Here is a 22,327-nt window from a genome sequence, read left to right on the forward strand (position 1 = left end):
AAGCCAGTGAAAGAATCCTATATTCTATCACTGACTGTTGGCATGACAGTTGCCTTTTTAGATTTATTTGCATCATCTGACTTCAAACTTTTATGTTTAACACAGCGAAGTCAGTTACTTTTGCTCCTACCTGCCGTTCTAGCCTTACCACGTCTCAAAATGAAGACTAATATTCAGCATTATTTTTTGTTTATTTATTTCAAAATAAAATGAAAATCTGTTGACAGTCACACATATCAAAAAGCAATCTACTGATTTAAAGACATCATTGATAGCATTTATGATAAGAACTTTAGCACATGTAGTAAGTAGATAATTCATTTTTAAAAAGTATTTCATAAATGACATATAGCTAATACTGCTATCTGTGACCACATGTCTCCGTTTTTTCAGACGCATACATTTTTGAGCGTATTTCAAAACTGATTAAAGCATTAATGGCAAAAAATACCCAAAACAAAACAAAATAAAACAAAACAAAACAACAAAGAACTCTCAACAACAAAAATATCTGGGCCAGTCTTCCTATTTCTCGATACATAGGTACTGATCTTGCTAGTATGACCTGAATTCTCTTTTACCGACCGTATACCAATTAGTCAGCGTTAAAATAATTAAAATAGAGAGTTACAGAGAGTTATATTACATAGTTAAGCAAACCACAGTCAAACCTGTACTAAATGACCACCTCCGAATAAAAGACAACAACAATAAAGCCTTCATTGAAATGTTACCATTTTCTCCTTTCGTTTACCATATATACAATAGAGAGTTGTACCTGTTGAGAACGACCACTTATTTATAAAGACCTTTTTTCTCATTTCCAAAAGGTGGTCTTTATAACAGGTTTGACTGTGCATATAGATGTAAACGTGATAGACCTTACATTAATTATCATATTCCATAAAACAAAAAATCCATAGTCATCATTAACACACATGCACATAGAAAAGAATGACACAGCACGTTAAAATTCCATTATTCAATGCAAGTCCCTTAAACACAAATTATAAAATCAAAATCACAGAGAATCTTATGAAAAAGCACCAACAGGGACTTTTGTCATAGGAAACATTTTGGAGTCAAAAGTCTAGTCTATACGGTTGTGATTTCACGTGCTTGATGAAGATCCTTCCTTTCACTGGTTATATATAAAATAGACATTAAAATCAGAAACAAGATATCACAGTCTAGTGGACGGAAACTGTAGTATGATCACTGAAAAAAGAAAAAGAAATATTTTAAAATCTATCATCCTCGTATACGGGGAGTCGTGTATGCGTGTAGATCCCCGGGAGCACTGTACGCCAGGGCGTAACGCATAGCACTATATACGATAGGACGTAACGCATAGCACAATATGCTAGGACGTAACGCATAGCACTATACGCTAGGACGTAACGCACAACACTATACGCTAGGACGTAACGCATAGCACTATACTCTAGGACGTAATGCATAGCACTACACGCTAGGACGTAACGCATAGCACTATACGCTAGGACGTAACGCATAGCAATATACGCTAGGACGTAGCATGCTAGGACGTAACGCATAGCACTATACGCTAGGACGTAATGCATAGATCTCCTCCGCAGCCTCAGAATGTGTTAGGAGCTCTTTTCCGTCTAACAGAGTCATTCAAAGCCCTCACAAATACATCTCTTGGCTTTTAAATGAAAGACTATTTCATTCCAATATCCGCAGATGGAATGAAACTAAACTTTTAATCATCGTGAGAAGATTTTTGGAGGAAGATAATCACATATCCCTGTATTAATACAGGAACAAATGAATAAAATAAATACGTTTTTCTTTGAGAATAATGTAAAGTTCATTCAAATGTTCATACATAGGTATATGTGTCAACTTATCTGATATTGTATATGCGAATTGCTTATTCGTTAGTTTTGAGAATGTGATAAATGCTCAAAATTAAACATATACTTTACCACAATTGTATGCTGACTTCTGGGAAATTATATCGGCGAGACTCTGTCATTCTCCGATTTTGCCACCATAATGGCAAATATAATGAAAAGCACCTGCAAAATATATTCATACAATATCAGAATACCATTATTATAAGGATAAAAAGTTAAGTTTTCAGATAGCACTTAAAGACGAGTTTGTTGTCATATTTAGTTCTTATTCTGCTTCTTTGGAATCCAACATTCCCTGAACATCTGACGATAAATACCGTGTGAATGATATCACAGCACTTGGGTATTCCTACCTTAGTTATTTTTTATATCTTATACTTTTCCTATCTCAATCAGTCTTCACAACTTGTATTCCTGTCCTAGTGATTTTATATAGCTTATAAAGTTATATTTGTTCCTATCTCAAACATTCCTCACAACTTGTAATTCTATATAGCTTATATTTGTTCCTATCTCAAACATTCCTCACAACTTGTATTCCTGTCTCAGTGATTTTATATAGCTTATATTTGTTCCTATCTCAATCATTCCTCACAACTTGTAATTCTATATAGCTTATATTTGTTCCTATCTCAACCATTCCTCACAACTTGTATTCCTGTCTTAGTGATTTTATATAGCTTATATTTGTTACTATGTATATCATTCCACACAACTTGTACTCCCGACTCCAGCATTAATGATTCTATACATCTTATATTTGTTCCTGTATTCTTCGTGTGGGGAAGCAATCCAGCTGGCTTACGGAAAATTGATGGTTCTACCCGTGTGCCCGTTCGTGATGAAATAATGCACGGAGGGGCATCTGGGGTCTTCCTCCACCATCAATGCTGGCAAGTCGCCATATGACCTCTACATTTGTTTGTGCGACGTTAAACCAAACCAAACAAACAGATATATTTGTTCCTATCTCAATCATTCCTTACAACTAGTATTCCTGTATCAGTGTATCAGTGATTCTATACATTTTATATTTGTTCCTGGCTCAATCATTTCCCAAAACTTGTATTCCTGCCTAAGTGATTCTATGTGGATTATATTTCTTCCTATATCAAAGATTCCTCGGGACTTGTATTCCTACCATAATTGTTCTGTTAGCTTATTTTATGCTTATGTGTCTTCCTTAATCTTTCCACACGACTTGTATTCCTGCTTTAATGATTTTATACGCCTGACTATCCGCACGCACAACTTGTACATTCCTATCTTAGTGATTCTACATTGTCTTCATAATTCATCATAGCGTATGTTCGCACTTCAGTGATTCCACATGACCTATTGCATCTTAGTGATTCCACATGACCTATTGCACCTTAGCGATTCCACATGACCTATCGCACCTTAGTGATTCCACATGACCTATCGCACTTTAGTGATTCCACATGACCTATTGCACCTTAGTGATTCCACATGACCTATCGCACCTTAGTGATTCCACAAGACCTACCGTACCTTAGTGATTCCACATGACCTATTGCACCTTAGTGATTCCACATGACCTATCGCACCTTAGTGATTCCACAAGACCTACCGTACCTTAGTGATTCCACATGACCTATCGCGCCTTAGTGATTCCGCATAACCTATATTTATTTTTTCATATATATTTCTACTTCAGTGATTTCATGAAATTATCATTCATAATTTTTTGATTCCACAAAGCAAATATTTCTACCTCAACAACCTACACAAGACTTATATTTATTCCTACATCACTTATTCCACAAAAATTATATTTCTACCTGAACAATTCCACAGATAACTAGCACCGGAACAGCGATCGCTGTATTACCAAACGATGACTTCCATATTGTCTGATAACAGCCCTGTTGAAAAATATAAATCAGATTTAGAGATTTATAAAAGATTTAGTTCCTTAATGCTTGAAATCATATGTGTTCCAGGCTAGGCATTTTAAAGATTATTGTTTGGTGGGAACATTCATGTGGCTTTAATTTAGTCTTTTCTCAAGGATAATTCTATGAAAAGATCTCATTGTTATTTGACACCTGAGGGGTGTTTAAATTTCTTATTGTTCTGAGAAATAAGATAAGGAGTGTGTCTTCTTGTAGTACAATGTGTAAGGTTATAACAATATCTGCTTTGCTGCTGCGGAGTATACTATGAAACTTTACATATTTACATAAAAAGTCTATTAAATTTCATCTAAAAACAATCACCTGACTGCAGTACAATAGAAATTAATTCATCAATAAAACCAAGAGGCATATACGCATAGAAAACACATGCAGTTTTTACTTGTTCGTCGTACTTTTGTGGTCTATACCTACCGTTTTGTAATTACTTATGTCCTCTGTTAACGTTGCTTTCATAGCACAATTAAACTCAGTTGCAGTTTGCGAAGACGGTAGAGTTTTGCAACAAGCAATAGGCGTTTCCAAGGTTGTTACGCCAGAGATGCCTGGGTTGTTCCACTTAGACTGTGCCGACATGTCAAAATCTTCGTAACTGTCCACACCACAACACTGGAACTGAAATCAACAGTACGCCTGTATATAAATGATTATTCAATGTTTGTACGAAGAGTAAATGTATAAATAGAGAACGATAACGAAAACATTATCGGAAATGTCGATTATGTCTTTCAGGGTTTACTGACATGGTAAATCAGGGTTTTCTTTATATTCAATAGTACAACTATTTTGTTACGGATAATGGTTTCACTACCCGATTCCCCTTTTCTCCGTAGTAACATTTAACATGTTATTGTTACAAATACCGTGCGAGAGTAGTAATAGAATAAAAAGATTGTTGTGTTTGTTTGAGAAAAAGCAATTCAATTTGATTCTAAAAAAGGTGACTGTATCATACATCATGTTTCCTTATATATAGATCGCCAGTCCCTAACTAAGTTGTCAATACTCTCAAGATAAGAAGAGAAATACGAAAATTGATTTTTGTTGTTATGTAATACAACATTTACTAAATAACTTGTCAGTCATCAAAACTACTGGCCCTCGGACTGACATGACACTCGGTCAATATATAATATACTTTATTATATACCTATTTAAATTCTGTAAAAAAATCGGCTTGTATTTAACAATTAAATATGAACAGACAGACAAAAATTCCGTATTGTACCTTTTAAATTCCGTATTGTACCTTCCGTATTGTATGCTGCCGGACTATTTTCATTAATATGCATGACCTGACAAATTTCTAAAAATAGCGCACATAAAAACTTCACTATGTTCCATTTAATATCGATAAACATTGAAGGTTTCGTTCAAGAACAAAACAAGAATCAAAATGGACAAGGTATATAATAAAAGGGTCATTATAACAGTAGCTAGATCTGGGACTTTGTATTCGGCTCTCGTGTATTTTGCAAGGTCGGATCACACTCTGCGCTTGCGCGCCTCGTGAGATCCGATCTGGCAAAATCCACTCGAGAGACGAATACTGCATCCCAGATCAAGCTGCTGTTATAATAACCCTATTGTATATGGATATCTCCAGCTTGATTTTCCTATATATCGAAAAAGGAAAAAGAAGCAAGCAATTTTACATGTTTTTGTTGACAAAATATACTTGAAGTGGTACCTGAATCATGATGATGTTCCAACCAAGAGAAAACACTTTTTCGGACTTCAGCCCTTCGTACTCACTCATCTGACTCTTTAGTTGACCCTTGACCTGTATTAAATTATATAAATATAGTACAGAATTTTAACATATAATTCTTTATACACATTGTAATGAAAGTAGATGATGATAGATAAAATCAAAGAGAGTTGGCCTAATTCCGTTTGCTGTCTTCGCCGTCTTAAAGTTCAGTACTTGGTTAAACAATGAAATTCAAAAGTTCTGTTAGACGTGTTTTATGATACCATTTGAATGTATAAGGATGTTCCCTAGAAGCACAGATCACAACCAAGCTATAAAATTGCAGACTGGACTTGAAAGAGTCTGTTCAGGAGAGGTAAACCAATGACAAGTGCAAAACTCCTTCCACCACAATAAAAATACATATGCAATCAACTATGTACATGGTAAAAACAGATATAGATAGTATTTTTACAGTGTAACGGCATTTTAGTACAAACAGATACTGAAGCTTCCTTACATACTTAAGGTTCATTTGCTCTATTTTTCTGAGTACCTCTTGAATTTCAAAATGGCCGCTATATTTCCCTATTTGTTTGCGCACTAAATGTAAAGTACACTACTTTTTTGTATATGGTAATTTTGCATAAAAACATATTGATAGTATTGGGCATATCTTCAAACAGAAATAAGTTAACGGCCTACTAGATCTAACGTATCTATGGAAGCGTCCTGGTGCCAGCAGAGAGATTTAAATTTGTCATACGTACGACTTACTATCTCCTACGTAGGAGTTAGTATCTCCTACGTAGGACATAGTATCTCCTACGTAGGACTTAGTATCTCCTACGTAGTACTTAATATCTCCTACGTAGGAGTTAGTATCTCCTACGTAGGACTTAGTATCTCCTACGTAGGACTTAGTATCTCCTACATAGTACTTAATATCTCCTACGTAGGACTTAGTATCTCCTACGTAGGAGTTAGTATCTCCTACGTAGGACATATTATCTCCTACGTAGGAGTTAGTATCTCCTACGTAGGAGTTAGTAACTCGTACGTATGTCACTGACTAAAAGACTCTCAAGCATGCGCAGTGGAACAATATACTCGTGTGTACTATTATTTAGTAAGGATTATCTGATTATCTGATACCGGTAGATTACATATTTGTAAATAATTAAACATCTCCCTTCTTTCGATGTCTCACACAAACTTCGTAAGTATGAATTAAAGACACATTTGACCAAGTTCTGAATTTGACAGATGGAGTAGTCAATAAATTTGTTTTAACAGATATTTTTGAACATTTTATTTTGTTGTTGTTGTTTTTTTTGTTGTTGTTGTTGTTTTTTTTTTTTTGTATTTTTTGGGCGACTGTGTAGTTTAGGTATAGTCACACTGCGCTACCCACAAGGTGCACTTCTAGGCATTGCTCCAGGCATGGGCAGACATCAGGTTACAACCGCCGACATTCCATAAGCCAACCGGGCAGTTTATGAGCATGAAGAATTGAAACATGTCATGTGAGGTTTCGAACCTTTACCATTCGGCTATGGAGGCCTCTCTTGAAATTATGTAGAGAGTTCAAAAGTATGATTAAAGTATATCATGAAAGTTACTAAATATAATGACCGCCAGTTATTGTTTTGACCGATTGTGTGATTTGATTAATAAACTTTCTCTCAATAAAGGCACTGACCTACAAATTTTGGCTAAAAATGGTCTTTCTTTAAAATTGAAGTTCGGTCATACATACTATGGACATTAAAATTCGAGTTTTTGTTTCTAAACTGTCCTTAATCTACTCAATCAAGGAGAAAAGATGCCAGAGCCGGGAATCGAACCCGGGCCGCCACGGCAATGAAAATTTTCCAGCTGTCTTTAACAATATACACCACGGAGAAATATGTATACAATGACCCTTGAATGTAGATATTTAATAATTAGGCAGTTTACCTCAGTAAAACGTTATAAACGCTTTTCAATTTCCAGTGTAAAAGATAGTTAAGACAACTAGTTCTCATGTGTTTCAATAACATATAATCTGTCAGTAATTAATTCAAAGCTTTCTTAAGCGGTATTAGCATTAATTTCTTAATACTGGTACCTAAAATTTCTCTTTTTTCTGTTGTCGTATGATCTCAAGGACAGTACCTTTAATAATCAATATCTTTTAGGCGTTATCATCATTTGAGCTGCGCCATGAGAAAACCAACATAGTGGCTTTGCGACCAGCATGGATCCAGACCAGCCTGAGCATCCGCGCAGTCTGGTCAGGATCCATGCTGTTCGCTTTTAAAGCCTATTGCAATTAGAGAGACCATTAGTGAACAGCATGGATCCTGACCAGACTGCGGATGCACAGGCTGGTCTGGATCCATGCTGGTCGCAAAGCCACTTTGTTGGTTTTCTCATGGCACGGCTCAATTTTATTTTTCTACATTCAGGTCAAGCATTAACTAGTTACAGGAAATTACTGTAACTGCATCTAAAGCATGATTTAACATGATAATAAACTATTGATACTTTTTTGTTTCAAACACTCATTTCTACTTTATTTTACTTTTTTGTTTCAAACACTCATTTCTACTTTATTTGCATATTAAAGATGATACATTTATGAAGTTTATTAAGGTATAAAGTTCATTAACACCTCTCCCATTCATCTGGTAATAAAAGGTACTCATTGGCAAGCACTTCATTATACAGACTGTGAAGGTCATAAAAGATATTCTATGATCCAGGGCACTGGAGTCAATCAAGGGTTATGTTACATCATGAACACAAATGAGATGGTGCTTATTATAACTGGGATGAAAACTGCCTAGCTCAGATCGCATTTGTCCAGTCGTTAGAGTCAGAGGTAAGAGGTATTGATTTTTTTTTTCAGAAAGTGGTATCAGAGAGGAAAGTGCATTACATTTAATGACTCTAACGACTGATGCCAGTCTATAGTGTTCCGAAAAACTAATGTCAAATCAACTTGTGGTCCGACGGTTTTGCTTTCTTTAACATGGTGTGTGTATCTTCTAGATATTGTATATGTTGTGAAAAAGAGGAAGAATAGAACAGTATTTAAATAAAGTGAAGCATTTTTTGACAGTAAAATCTTTTAATTACCGGATATCACGGCGAATTTGTAGGTTTCAGTCATTAAATCTGGTTAGCCTTTGTTTTGTTAAGTGTATGCCTAGAGAGAAGAAATTAAGGACGGGTAACTTGGTAAACATGACTTATTCCCCTTTATCGCTCTTCACAGTAGAGGCTATTTTTTTAATGTAAGAGCTAATTTCATGCGAAATAACATTTACAATTTTGTTTGATCAGAGTGACTAGATAAAAGAATAACTGACTATAGTCTATAGTTGAAACTAACTGAATGTTATAGAACATTGATAATCGTGTCATGCAGTCAGGTCTATATAAATTCATTCTTTGTTATTGGTTAGAAACAGTGGTTAAGAGATAATTTCACTGATTGCAATGAAAAGCCCCTTCTCGAGACAACACATAAAATACAAGAATATAAATAGTTTAGAAATGCCATTTATCAGCACGCAATTAAAAAGTCAACCAGCAATGTTCAATTAACAAATGTACCGGAAACGCGACTAGGACCACAGAACGCTGCAGCGCCCGAAAATAGGAACCCTTACGTATGAGTTACTAAGTCCTACGTAGGAGATACTATGTCCTACGTAGGAGATACTAACTCCTACGTAGGAGATACTATGTCCTACGTAGGAGATACTAACTCCAACGTAGTACTTAATATCTCCTACGTAGGAGATACTAAGTCCTACGTAGGAGATACTATGTCCTACGTAGGAGATACTAACTCCTACGTAGGAGATACTATGTCCTACGTAGGAGATATTAAGTACTACGTAGGAGATACTAAGTCCTACGTAGTACTTAATATCTCCTACGTAGGAGATACTATGTCCTACGTAGGAGATACTATGTCCTACGTAGGAGATACTAAGTCCTACGTAGGAGATATTAACTCCTACGTAGTACTTAATATCTCCTACGTAGGAGATACTAAGTTCTACGTAGGAGATACTATGTCCTACGTAGGAGATACTAAGTCCTACGTAGGAGATACTAACTCCTACGTAGGAGATAGTAAGTCGTACGTAAGACAAATTTAAATCTCTCTGCTGGCACCAGGACGCTTCCATACGTATCAATGTTAATATCAAGGTAAAAAGGTCAACATGTAAATAAAACGCTTTTTCCAGAAACAGTCATTGATACTTTTGTTAATGATCTTTTAAACGGTATGATATTTGCTATCTGAATACTATTTATAAAAGTGTGAGGGCCTCCGTGGCCGAGTGGTTAAGGTCGCTGACTTCAAATCACTTGCCCCTCACCGATGTGGGTTCGTGCCCCACTCTGGACGTCGAATTGTTCATGTGAGGAAGCCATCCAGCTGGCTTAAGGAAGGTCGGTGGTTCTAACCAGGTGAAAAAATTACTTACAAGGCCGCCCGCTACACTGAAACATAAAGAGTCCTGGAATATCTTTACAGGTACATCGGTTTTGACAGTGTTGAAATAATGCCACTAAATATATGCAAATATTTCCACCACTATAAAACAACAAAAAAATAACAAAAGAGTATCATACCATATCTGGTTTGCCGTAGAGCAACCCGATACCGACAGCCTCCACCACAACAAACACGATGATGACGATAGCGTACTGTAAACATTTTAATCAAATCAAAACACGTCAAGTACATATTTTGAGTACTATGATATCTTAGTGTTGGGGCTGTTCTATTTATAAGAAAATACAATGATTTTGTGAGTAATACTGATATTATGTAATTACTATTTATTTCATTACAAGTATTTTAATGTTACGTTTACGCTATACAAAGGTGTATGAAACCGCTCGAATATGCATGAACTTACAAGCCAGAGCATAAAACGGACTTTGCAGCACGCGCCACAACATCCTAGGAAAGATATGCCGACCAGAACCAAACCTCCAATAATCAGGCCTATCGCCAGGCTCATCACAACCTATAGGGGGGAACAAAAAATGTAATATAGCAATGCATCTAATCAAACAAAATCGATCGGATCGATCGTGTTACATGTATCATATTATCACTGTGCTTGGTACAATATAATATAAATGACATGACATAACATGACATGACATGACACACAATTGCACAATAATAGCAATAACATTCTACAAAGTTTTCTAACAAGAAAAATTATGATAGTGTTATATAAATCTTAATGCTATTAAAGTACTTATTAAAACATATAAATATATGCGGAATAAACATTTCTGACAAATTGCTAAGAATGTATTAACTATCACGTTGTAAAATTTCTCTCCATATGCGGACTCAATGTTGTAAGGATTTCTGGTATTTTTGGGACAACGAGCCTGTTTAATCATATATATAATCCATGTAGTAGAGTTACGCTAAAGTTGGTGCTGGGGGTAGGCGGGGCGTTAGGGGTGTTGCATCGTTTCACTACCTCTCATATATATAGACTCAGTCAAACACACTTTGTTATCATTTTGTTTGGTTGTATTCTATGTCTTATAATTTTCATTACGTACTTATATGTAATAACATATACGAGTAAGCTATTTGCTATAAATTATATAGGGATCTCTTATTGGTAGGGTGCCTTCGGCCAAGAAAATCCACTATTTCTGAGGTAACCTGGACCCAGTTTTTAACAAGGCATGTTATATACCGAAATGTTCGTAAATGTTTGTAGATTCTGAAAGTGCCGGCATAAATTGGCATAAATGGTGGTGAGCTGAGAAATCCAGGGTGGCCGTCATAAAATGAGAAAAGTGATTTTTTTAAAAAAATTAAGGTTTTCTTTATTCACTTTTGATGATATAAACTGCTGGTATGCATTGTTTTGTAGAATTATTGTAACACACCTTTCATGAATTGTAAAACATTTAAATTGTTACATTTAAAAATAAAAATATGTCAAAAGGTAAAGTTCCTGCTAAAATACAAATTTTACCCATTCATTATCACTTATTTGTAGTTTTGAAAATTAGAACTTAAAAATCCTTTTGAAAGAATTCAAAGAATGGCACAAAAAGATTATCTGATATATTGATGTTTTACAGTAAAACTGTTGTAAAAGGTACTTGTACTAATGTGACTTTATATGCGCATTTCAAGCAGGTAAACAGAAAAAATATTTGAAGAAGTTGAAAAATATTGATACATGTATCTAATTTACTTCCTCAAGTTATGCAGGTATGAAAAACAAATGTTGTGGTCAGTTTCTAGTTCTATTTCATGTTTTGTATCCCCGCAAAGATAGGGATTTTTTTATCCATTATGAGGTCAGAACATCAGAATAGCTACATATTTGGTTCATTTATGGTATTTGTTTTAAATTCTGTATATTAGTACATTTATTGTGTTATTCGAAAAGGGAAAGTTAGTTTCTTATTTGTGATAAATAATAAGTAATGGACTGTAAGTTATAGATTCTACAATAAAAACAAACTTGTCGAAATAAGGACTTTTTCACATTATTATAGATCTGTATGGAAAAGTAACTCCGTACTACTATCACATTATTATAGATCTGTTATAGATCTGTACGGAAAAGTAACTCCGTACTACTATCACATTGTTATAGATCTGTACGGAAAGTAACTCCGTACTACTATCACATTGTTATAGATCTGTACGGAAAGTAACTCCGTACTACTATCACATTGTTATAGATCTGTACGGAAAATGACTCCGTACTATTTAACTGTGACTAGTGATACCGTTTTCTTATTGTAATATAGTTGTACTTTACATGTACGCTAATGCAGTTAAATGTCCAAATGAAAACCCATTAACGGTCGTTTATACTAATTCCACAGACACTTGGTGTTCGGACCTCCACACACCCCATTCTCCTACGCCCCCGGTTAAGTTTAGCCAATATATTTTAGCATTTTACCATGTATTGAGCATAGGTGACGATCATAAAACGCATTTTGTAACATTTCAGCGTGTTTTTAAAAATGCATTTTTACCATCAATGCTCTCAATACTAGAAGATATGCAACTTCTCACGAACAATGGGAACACTTGCTTGCGCTGGACCCTCGCTTTGTGTAGTGCATGTCATAAACCGGGAACCAAAATTGTTACTCTAACGGCTATGTTAAACCAGATCATCACTTTTTTTGTAAACAAACCTCGTGTAACACGTGGTGAAGCGATAACCCGGTATAATGCGTCGAAACGGTATCAATTTTCACACCCTGGTACCGGCGCTCCCAAGTACAGGTGGCACACATACAGCGCTCGATAAGCAATTTAGGAGGAGCGGCGGTGTAAGTATTTCTTATTGTATCTCCGGTAATTCAAAACTTTTTGTAAAATGAAAGATATCTGAGCCCTGGCGAATAATTGATGACTATGTTCCGTGAGTGTCACAACATTTCATCTTAAAGTAAACAAAATACGGCGAGTTAAACGTGAACGTTTGACGTTTGACTCAAAAATGTCAAATGTAAAAAAAAAGCACGTAAAATGCTCAGTAAATACTCCAGATGTATTCATTTTGATACATCTTCATATAGTCATATCTTCCTACAATAACCAGTTCAAATTCCAAGACTTAATTTGTTATATTTAAAGAATGACTCGTGTTTAAAGAAGATAAGTGGTTTCAAAACGGCACTCACATCGCACTGGTGTGTATTTTTTTGACGCTCACCAAGTACAGCTAGAGAAAGTTCTTCAGAAATGTGGAGAAATCGTCAGCTCTAAGGCAACTACAACGGAAAAGAGATGAATCGGACTGGTTAGTTATGTGTGGTATAGAGATTACACCACCAAGAACAGTTTCATGTTGGATTAAACAGTAGTTAATGGAACTAGTCATTACGTCTCATGTCTGCTATTAAATCGGAATGACTCACATCGATTCCTGAGAGAGCCAAACAAGAACTCATTAATTGATAAATTCATTGAATTAATAAGATATTAAAATATGAGCGTCTTTTGTACCGAACAGACATTTTAACAAAATTCTTTGGTGGCTGATTTATGCCATTCCGCTAATTTTAGGCGCCGATTTATAACGTAAATATCGACTTTTCGCTCAGCGCCCCCCACTAATTATCATGTTTTCAATCTACGCTCCCGCCCTTTCTTATTCCTAGTATTTTCTGTATGGAGAATCGCAGACAAAAAGTTTAGATTTAATATGTAAATCGTCGGGGGGGGGGGGGGGGGGGGGGGGGGGGAGTCGAGCGAAAACTGGCTGATCAGCGGGCTCCGAGCATGAAGTTGAGGTTTGAAAGGCATAACATTGGTGGGCACCAGGGCACCCAGCCGCTTTACATCTTGAATCTCACTCAACGCCAGCACCCACTCCCCCCTCCCTCCCCCATCCCCATAATCGTGTTTTCGCTCCGCGTCGCCACATGTTATCGAATTTTTGCTCGCTAACCACTCCGCGTTTAACTTTTTTTTTAATTCTCGTGTTTTCGCTCGACGGGGTCGCGTGACAAATTGATGAAATGGTATAAAACATCCACTGTAAAAACCTTCTATTTTTCTGTTATGAGTGTTTACTGAATCTTAAATCTAATGAAACAAGTAAAATATGTTTCGTAAAAAGTTCAACATTTATTATACATTCAATGTAGGCGTATGGTAAGTTGTTAAAATTAAAGAAAAGAATAGAAAACTTGTCAGTCCGTTATAAATGAGTTTTACTAACTCTATGATTAAACATTTATTCCACACCCCAACAAAAAAGTATCGACCTGGCTCTATATATATCATACGGATGCTCATGGCATTATACCGGTACTCAAAAACGTTGAGATTGACCTGAAATATTGTTTAGTAACGGCGTTTAACCAAACGCATACGCACGCACAAACGCACGCAAGCACACACATATCTTCTTGCAAACCTCACCGTCCACTGATCCCACTGAGTCATATGAATGTTTTGAAGCACGTTTTTCATTTTTCAACGAAATCCTAAGACATATCAAATTTTAGCATTAATCAGTTTTCAAGAAGCTTTTTAATAAAAAAAATAATGTTAAAATATTGTCGCCGTAAGTTTTAACATAGAAAGGTCGACTTCTACAGTCAGTTTTTTAACGGTATAAAGATTTATGATCATACAGGCACCACACTGAGAGTAAACAACAACAAGGTCTACGTTTCTGAAGACTTTTCTCTAGCTGTACTTGTTGAGCGCAAAAAAAATTAACACCTGTGCCATGTGAGTGCCGTTTTGAAATCCCATACCATCTTTAAACACCAGTCATTCTTTAAATATAACAAATTAAGTCTTGGAATTTGAACTGGTTATTGAAGGAAGACATGGCTATACGATACTGTATCAAAAATGAATACATTTGGAGTATTTACTGAGTATTTTACGTGTTGTTTTGACATTTGACATTTTTGAGTCAAACGTTCACGTTTAACTCGCCGTATTGTGTTTATTTCAAGATGAAATGTTGTGACACTCACATAACATAGTCACCAATTATTCATCAGGGCGCAGATATCTTTCATTTTAAGAAGTTTTGAATTACCGGAGATACAATAAGAAATACTTACATCACCGCTCCTCTAAAATCACTTATTGAGCGCTGTATGTGTGAGTGCCACCTGTACTTGGGAGCGCCGGTACCAGGGTGTGATTTTGGTACCCGGCCATGATATGCGCAGTTCAAAGCAGGGATCTATTCGCAAGGAAGTGTTCCATAGAATTTAGATAGATTGATTTATATTATTTATTGATTTCTCGTCGGAATACAAAAGACAGTTGTCGGGACCGGTGTCATTTAACAGAATGGTAACAGATCTGACGATTGATACCAGTGATTCATTGCTAGGGGTTCATTTAAACGTTTAACTGGCTATTGTTTCCCTAGTGTTCGTGAGAAGTTGCATATCTTCTAGTATTGAGAGCATTGATGGTAAAAATGCATTTTTTAAAAACACGCTGAAATGTTACAAAATGCGTTTTATGATCGTCACCTATGCTCAATACATGGTAAAATGCTAAAATATATTGGCTAAACTTAACCGGGGGCGTAGGAGAATGGGGTGTGTGGAGGTCCGAACTCCAAGTGTCTGTGATCGAACCCACGGCCTCCCTCACTCGAAGCGGACACTCTACCACTACTATAACACGGCATTCATTATTTACAGTTTCGAATCTGTAATCTATCTTAAATTTATAAAAAAAAATGCTGCCTACCTCTCCGATATCAATGTCTGTAACTTTGAAGCTCGCAAGATTTGTTTCGGTAAGGACCTTCTGTAACTGGTTCATACCAGTTTCTAGAAACGGTTCGTACAGAGCCTTGGCATAACGGAGTATAAAACCACATACTGTGATGGCTAACCCGATCAGCTGCAGTAAAACATGAATAAATGGTGGCATAAAAAATATGTGTATATATATATCAGTAAAATGAAGAAAAAATATGACGATATAGAACTTATTTACCGAGTCAAAAAATGTGCATGTGTTGATATTCACACGCATTTTTCACTTTTTCGTTGAAATATTAATGTCTTTATGTCGGTAGAGCAATAAAACATGTATTTATGTCGGTAAAAGTGTAAATTCAATTCAGTATAAAATGAAATACGTGTCACTATATTGAATTTTCACGGAAAACGTATGTCTCCCACAAAATAACACGAAGATATTCTAAAATGTCCACAAACTTTTAGGGGCGATAACTCAACTGAAAATCGTTAAACCATAACATTCCAACGGTATAAACAAGCTTGGCACTGATCACTCCTGTGAAGTTTGGTGGAATTCCAACTGGCTGTATAGGAGAAGTAGCAAAGACATCACAGAATTTGAAAGATCAAGGGTCATAATTCTGCTGCAAATCAGCTAACTTGAATATGTCGATCATATGCACAACGCAGTTTAAACACTGTAAAATACAACTAATCAAGAGTTATTACTCCTCAATTAACTTGGACATGAAGAAAATACACACAAACAGACTTTGACACCGACCACTCCAGTACGGTTTAGTGGAAATCCGCCATGTAATATGAGAAATGGCCAAAATTAATATAAAAATGGAAGAATTAAAGGCGATAACTCCATAAAAAATCACCAAACTAGAACATGCCAACGGTATATACACAACTACTCTTGGCAATTATCATTTTGTGAAGTTTGGTGTTATGCCTCATAGTGGTAGCAGTTGCGCGGACAAGGTAAAATAGAACAAATCAAGGGCAATAATTCCACTGAAAATCACTGAATCTAAGCATGCCGATAATATGCACAATGTGGCTTGATCAGTTGGCACTGATCTCTTGTAAGGTTTGGCGAAATCCGCCCAATAACATACGAAAATTGGCCAGAAAAAATTAAGAACCAAGGGCCACAGCTCCGCTGAAAATCACTGAACTGGAACACTCCGACGATGTGTACATCAAGGTTTAGCAATGGTCTCTTTTGTGCAGTCTGAAGTGGTGGCGGACAAACTTTGCGACAGACTGGTTGACAGACGGACAACTCTGAATCAATACGTCACCCCCACATGTTGAAGACGTATTCCGTTTCATTGAGCCAGTTTGTTGTACGAACAGCGGGTATGACATATTTATGGAAAACTTTACGGCTTGTATACTTTAGCACCAGTAAAATGGGTTCAAACAGCCATCTAAATACCCAAAACATTTATTCGTCTATAATATTTGTGTTCCTTAATTTATTTGTAAGATTCATTTCATAAGTGTAAAATAAACATTGTAAGAGAAATGCACGTATATACTCGTTGGCACACAAATTACACTTAACATGCAGATGGTGATAAATCAAACACTTAAACAAAATTAAGGCCTGCCATGAATTAGAAGTTTTTATGAAACCTTAAGGAAATATGTGTGGAGTATATCAAACAATATGAAAGATATACTATAAGAAAGAAGGGCGAATAAAATGCTGACTTACCAAAAATACAATGTTGATCAATACCAGTAAAAGCCGTGCTAAACCGTCCCAACAGCTACTCATCTTGACTTATTTCTTTTTGTTCTGGGAACAATAAAATCATGTCTTTATTAATAAAAGAACTACTGTACATTGTAAATAGCGGCTTTTTTTTCAATATTCAAAAATTATGTTACGCGTCTTGTTTATAGTTTTCTTTTTGAATTCTTAGATATCTTTAGTAATTTCGATCTTATGGCTAAACATGTACTACTTTATCCTGTACAAAATCTGACTCATGAACAAATTTTATTTATTTACTTATTTCAAATTTTAAAACAACTCTCGTATAAACTGACCATTAATCATTCAGTGTTCAATTTTAGACGGCGAACACTGAAATTATTATTATCATTATTATTATACCAGATTTATATAGCGCCCTTTTCATGATCAATTTCACGTTCAAAGGCGCTTTACATAGTTCAAATGCAGCCACACAGGGCGCATAATTCATCCTCTACTAGTACAGACACAGAGCGATCTGACCAGTGGGACAGAGTGAGACAAAGCTCCCACGACAGAGAGATCAGAAATCAGATACAGGCTTGTCCGGCTAACTTAGCCTAGCTCGTTGCGAATAGACAGTCTTTAACGTGCCCAGTGTATATATAGCACTGATACACGCAAGGTTTGCCTGAGTTCCTGACCAGTACACCTCTAGTTGGGTGGGAAACACTGAAAAGCGTTTCTGAAAATTCCCGAGTAGCTGCCGGGGATCGAACCCTCGACCTCAGGATTGGAAGGCCAGTGTGCAAACTAATGAGCTATCCGTCCACCCAGAATAAAATATTGCCTGTTTAATATAAAGAACTTAGTCAGAGATGTACGGAAGCGCTGTCCCGCCAGCGCTTCCGTAGAGATGCATTTCAATGTATTTTTGTGAACGTTTGTAAGCCGAGTTTGGAATGATATAGAAACTCGCGTGTGATTTTATGTAATATTATCATAGCCATCGATGAAACAGATGGTGCAAAAAATCAGTACGATAACACCACTCAAAGACGCCAGACGAACATTGAAAAAACAAACATACATGGAAAGAAAGATTACTACCGGAAATGGTGTGCTGATAAAATCCTCGGTTCGCATAAAACTGTTACCAAAATGACACTTTATAGATTCTTTGTAACAATCGATATCACATTATAACTGCATGTCATTTCTCTGTTCTCGATTGTCCGAAACAATTGCATACACACCTGTTCTCGTCAGCAAATCAAATACAAAATTTATCTTAAATAGCTTCCGCCCACCATCCAGTAATCTTAATACAGTAGAAAAAAATGTTATCCCAGACTGTGTAACTGTCTTTTCCTTATTTGTTTGTAACAAGAAATGGCGCCATGTAGAAAAGCCTCCTATTTTTTTTATTATTTTTTTTGTAATGTAGTGCTAAAAAACAGCAAAACAAAAAAAAAAACAAAAACAATATCTTCGGAACTCCGTCAGTAAAGCATTTAATTTGATGGATTTCTTTCGTTTTATTGGAATTAAAATTAGATAAAAGGAAGTCTTATTTCGAAATTTCTAAATATTAATTTCTTATAACAGAACACTAATTTGTTATGTTTTTGACTAAAAATACGAAAAGAAAAGAAACTTTTTGTTAATTTAAATTTGGTAAGTTTTGTAAAAAAATATTTGAAAATAAGAAGCATAATAACATTATCTTACTATGAATAAAAATTTTAAAATACCGCAATACTGAACATTTCGTTATATTGAATTAAAATTACAAGAATACTTTAGCATGTCCTTTTATTCTAAAATATCTGTTCTAGCTTAAGAAAAAAAAATCAGTGAATCCAGCGTACCATTTATAGACATATTTAAGATGCATCCCGTGATATAAATCAGTAATACCTGGAATGTAACGTTAATTTTTATAAATTTAAATTCACGTAAAATCATAAAAATTTACAGATATTATAGAACATCAGTTTCGCAAAACATGCAGACTATTCTAAAAGAAATCGTCGAAGAATTTTTTATCATGTTATAATTTCCTCCACATAATTGCTGGAAAAATATCTGCAAAAAGAATAAAATATCTTTTTAAAACTATAAATCCGAAAAATTCTCAAAATATCATATTTACTTCTTCGTTTTCTAATCCCTTTTGCTTTATCAAATGCCGAACCAAGCTGTCTCTAATGTGTTTATCGATTTAAGTTCCTATTCCAGGAAGATGTCCATAAATTTCGACGTCGACCCGTTTTATGTTTCAAGTTTTCGGAAAACAAATACCCGTATGCAACACAGAGGCCAATCTGCATAACATTTCAGCTGATTATCAGAAACTTGTATTTAATGTATCCAGATTTATTTATTTGCCGATGTCAGAGACATTGATATGTATGGGGGACTGTACAAATAGAGGGGTTCTCGTAGTTTTCTGTGATTGTACCCATTCAACAGCTTGGTGATTAATTCATTTTTGATACAGGTTATGAAGATAACGTAGTTTCTCGTATCAGCATAAATTTTGGAGAAAAGAAAAGCAAATATTCTCTTTTTTAAATTTTTTTTTATCGCCACTTGACAACTTAAACTTTTTAAAAAATGATAACTAAAGGGTTATTTTATTGCCACTTAATGATTTATTTTTTTTGCATACACCAGACGGTTTTGTGCAATAACTGTCGTGAAATTGGGCTTTAACGAAGAAAAGGTTTTAAGTGCAATTCTCTCTGGAAAGCTTTCAGATCAATTGAAACCTCGCAAACTAGCGATATATTATTTTGTTTATTGATAATCAAGCAAGAAAACATATTTTATTGGCGAGGGAGACACGATTTGTATGATGTACTGAAAACTTGACAGAACACTTCCGTCTTGTTCGTTCTGCAGCATATAGAATTACATCTTTCAATGTATAATGGTGTTCTGCAAATTGCAGAATGCAAAATCAGTCAAAGGATATTTTCATCAAACATTTTGAAAAAAAAAAAAAAAAAAAAAAAAAAAAAAAAAAAAAAAAGCTGTCTTTTAGAAATAACCGTTGACATGTATAAAGGTCTCCGATATTCATTTCGATGTAAATCTTCTCACGAAGTTATTTTCTGTTCAAAAATAAAAAGAAACGTGATAATATAAGGAAATGATTAAGATGTCTTCTTGCAGAGGCACTTAACTATAGGCACCATGTAAAATATGGAGTGGAGTCGTGGAGTGGAGTCTGGAGTCGATTTTGAAGTCAATATTGGAGTCAATTTTGGAGTCAGATTTGGAGTGGAGTCTTTTTTGGAGTCAAATTTGGAGTCGATTTTGGAGTGAAGTCTTTTTTGGAGTCAGATTTGGAGTCCATTTTGGAGTCAGTTTTGGAGTCGATTTTGGAGTCAAATTTGGAGTGGTGTTTTTTTTGGAGCCATTTTTTGATTTTTGCATGGGGTGATTTCTCTCAGGCCTGTAGTCACTAAATATATGTAATTGTCTCTTATTGAAACAGTCTTGATTGATAAAATGGGTTTTAAGACAAATAAATGGTCTCTAATTTCATGCGGCCTCTCAAGCAGGATTTTTTTTGATGTTTAGGGATTTTGTGAGTGGAGTCTCATTGATGCTTAATGTTACTGAAGTGTTTGGTCTACATTAATTATTATTATCATTTTTGTGGTGAATTTAGGAATGGAATTCCTTGATTTTATGGTCGAAGAAAAAAAACAACAACACTGGTTATAACTGTTTTCATCACGGTTTTCCTGGTTATAAAATTTCTGTTAGAGTCTGTGTTTTAAGACAATGGTCATGTCATCATTGGTAATATTATGGTTTACCAAAGGTATTAAAGTCCCAGAAACACTTTGGATATTATAATTTCAAGGCTTCACGTGAAAGGGAACGTAATAGCAATAATTCTAAATAAACACTTTTTTCGATATCGCTCCTCAATATGTCTTTGTTGATTTATTTTAAAGTTACAACAAAAGCCTGCATTTTTAAACCAATGTTTTTAGAGATTGGACCATTTACTTTGTTCAAATGATCGGTCAGTTTGTATAGAAAAGGGATAGGTGATTTGCTCTGTTATTGGGTGCATATTGGCTCGATCCTATTGTAAGTACTGAAAAATATCTGTAATAAAATGTCTCTTTCACATGTGTGTAGGTCTACTAAAATAATACATTTTGTATGAAATTAATTAAAAACAAAACAAACAAAAAAGAACAAGGTTTATGTTCACTGTATTTACTTCAGATATACCCAAAATGCACTATTTGCTGTTCTCATTTTAAAAAATTCTTGTGGGAGAATACCCCCGTACCCCCAACACCACCCCTGCGTACTATGAATAAGGTCCTGGCTACTCGCCTGCAATCTTGATATTTATAAATTCTAACCTTGTTAATTTATCAATACGCCATTCGTTATTTAATATAGGTATCGTTTATAAATTTTGATCGAACTAGATCAGCCTGCACTATTCTCATTCATCTGAAGTTCGACATGGTACCCGAGAACGGTGGTAGAGCTCTTGTATGCGAGAATGGCTTGCACAGGCATGAAGCTGATCACAATTCATATAGTTCTTTAATTGAAAGCAAATTTTGTATGGAATGAACAGACGAATCAAGAACCAGACTAGTGCAAATGTATTTTTTGTGAATTGTACTATTGTCTATTATATTATGCCGTTTGTAGCAGATAGTAAATAACTAAATATTTAATTACGTAAGTTTTTTTTTCTTGCTTTTATTTTCCGGATTCATTTTAAAAACTTAAAACAATACTTTCTCATTATTTCACATTTCAAGTTAGAAATGTTTATCAATTTTCTCTGAGTAAT

At 35.2% G+C, this 22,327-nt stretch overlaps 1 protein-coding gene across 1 annotated transcript; it reads right to left on the bottom strand.

Annotated features, from left to right (window-relative positions):
• Positions 1-172: 172 nt before the first annotated feature.
• LOC123559365 (tetraspanin-18-like) lies at positions 173-19,895 on the bottom strand. The gene is made up of 10 exons (XM_053552771.1): positions 19,640-19,895; positions 17,500-17,583; positions 15,769-15,924; positions 10,442-10,552; positions 10,152-10,226; positions 5,511-5,603; positions 4,235-4,435; positions 3,686-3,769; positions 1,953-2,045; positions 173-1,218 (listed from the first exon to the last, which is right to left on the bottom strand). The coding sequence occupies exons 2-9, from the start codon at positions 17,560-17,562 to the stop codon at positions 1,980-1,982; spliced, it is 849 nt and encodes a 282-aa protein (XP_053408746.1). The 5' UTR covers positions 17,563-17,583; positions 19,640-19,895; the 3' UTR covers positions 173-1,218; positions 1,953-1,979.
• Positions 19,896-22,327: the final 2,432 nt, after the last annotated feature.

The sequence above is a fragment of the Mercenaria mercenaria genome, chromosome 10 (assembly GCF_021730395.1).
Source record: "Mercenaria mercenaria strain notata chromosome 10, MADL_Memer_1, whole genome shotgun sequence".
Classification (NCBI taxonomy): Eukaryota; Metazoa; Mollusca; class Bivalvia; order Venerida; family Veneridae; genus Mercenaria; species Mercenaria mercenaria.

What these genes read in the sequence shown, in the direction of transcription:
- LOC123559365 (XM_053552771.1), bottom strand. Translation starts at nt 17,562, where the DNA reads ATGAGTAGCTGTTGGGACGGTTTAGCACGGCTTTTACTGGTATTGATC. An exon ending in GGAACATCATCATGATTCAG is followed by an intron (nt 4,436 to 5,510) that starts GTACCACTTCAA and finishes TGTTGATTTCAG; the next exon opens with TTCCAGTGTTGTGGTGTGGA. An exon ending in TTATCTGTGGAATTGTTCAG is followed by an intron (nt 2,046 to 3,685) that starts GTAGAAATATAA and finishes TATATTTTGCAG; the next exon opens with GTGCTTTTCATTATATTTGC.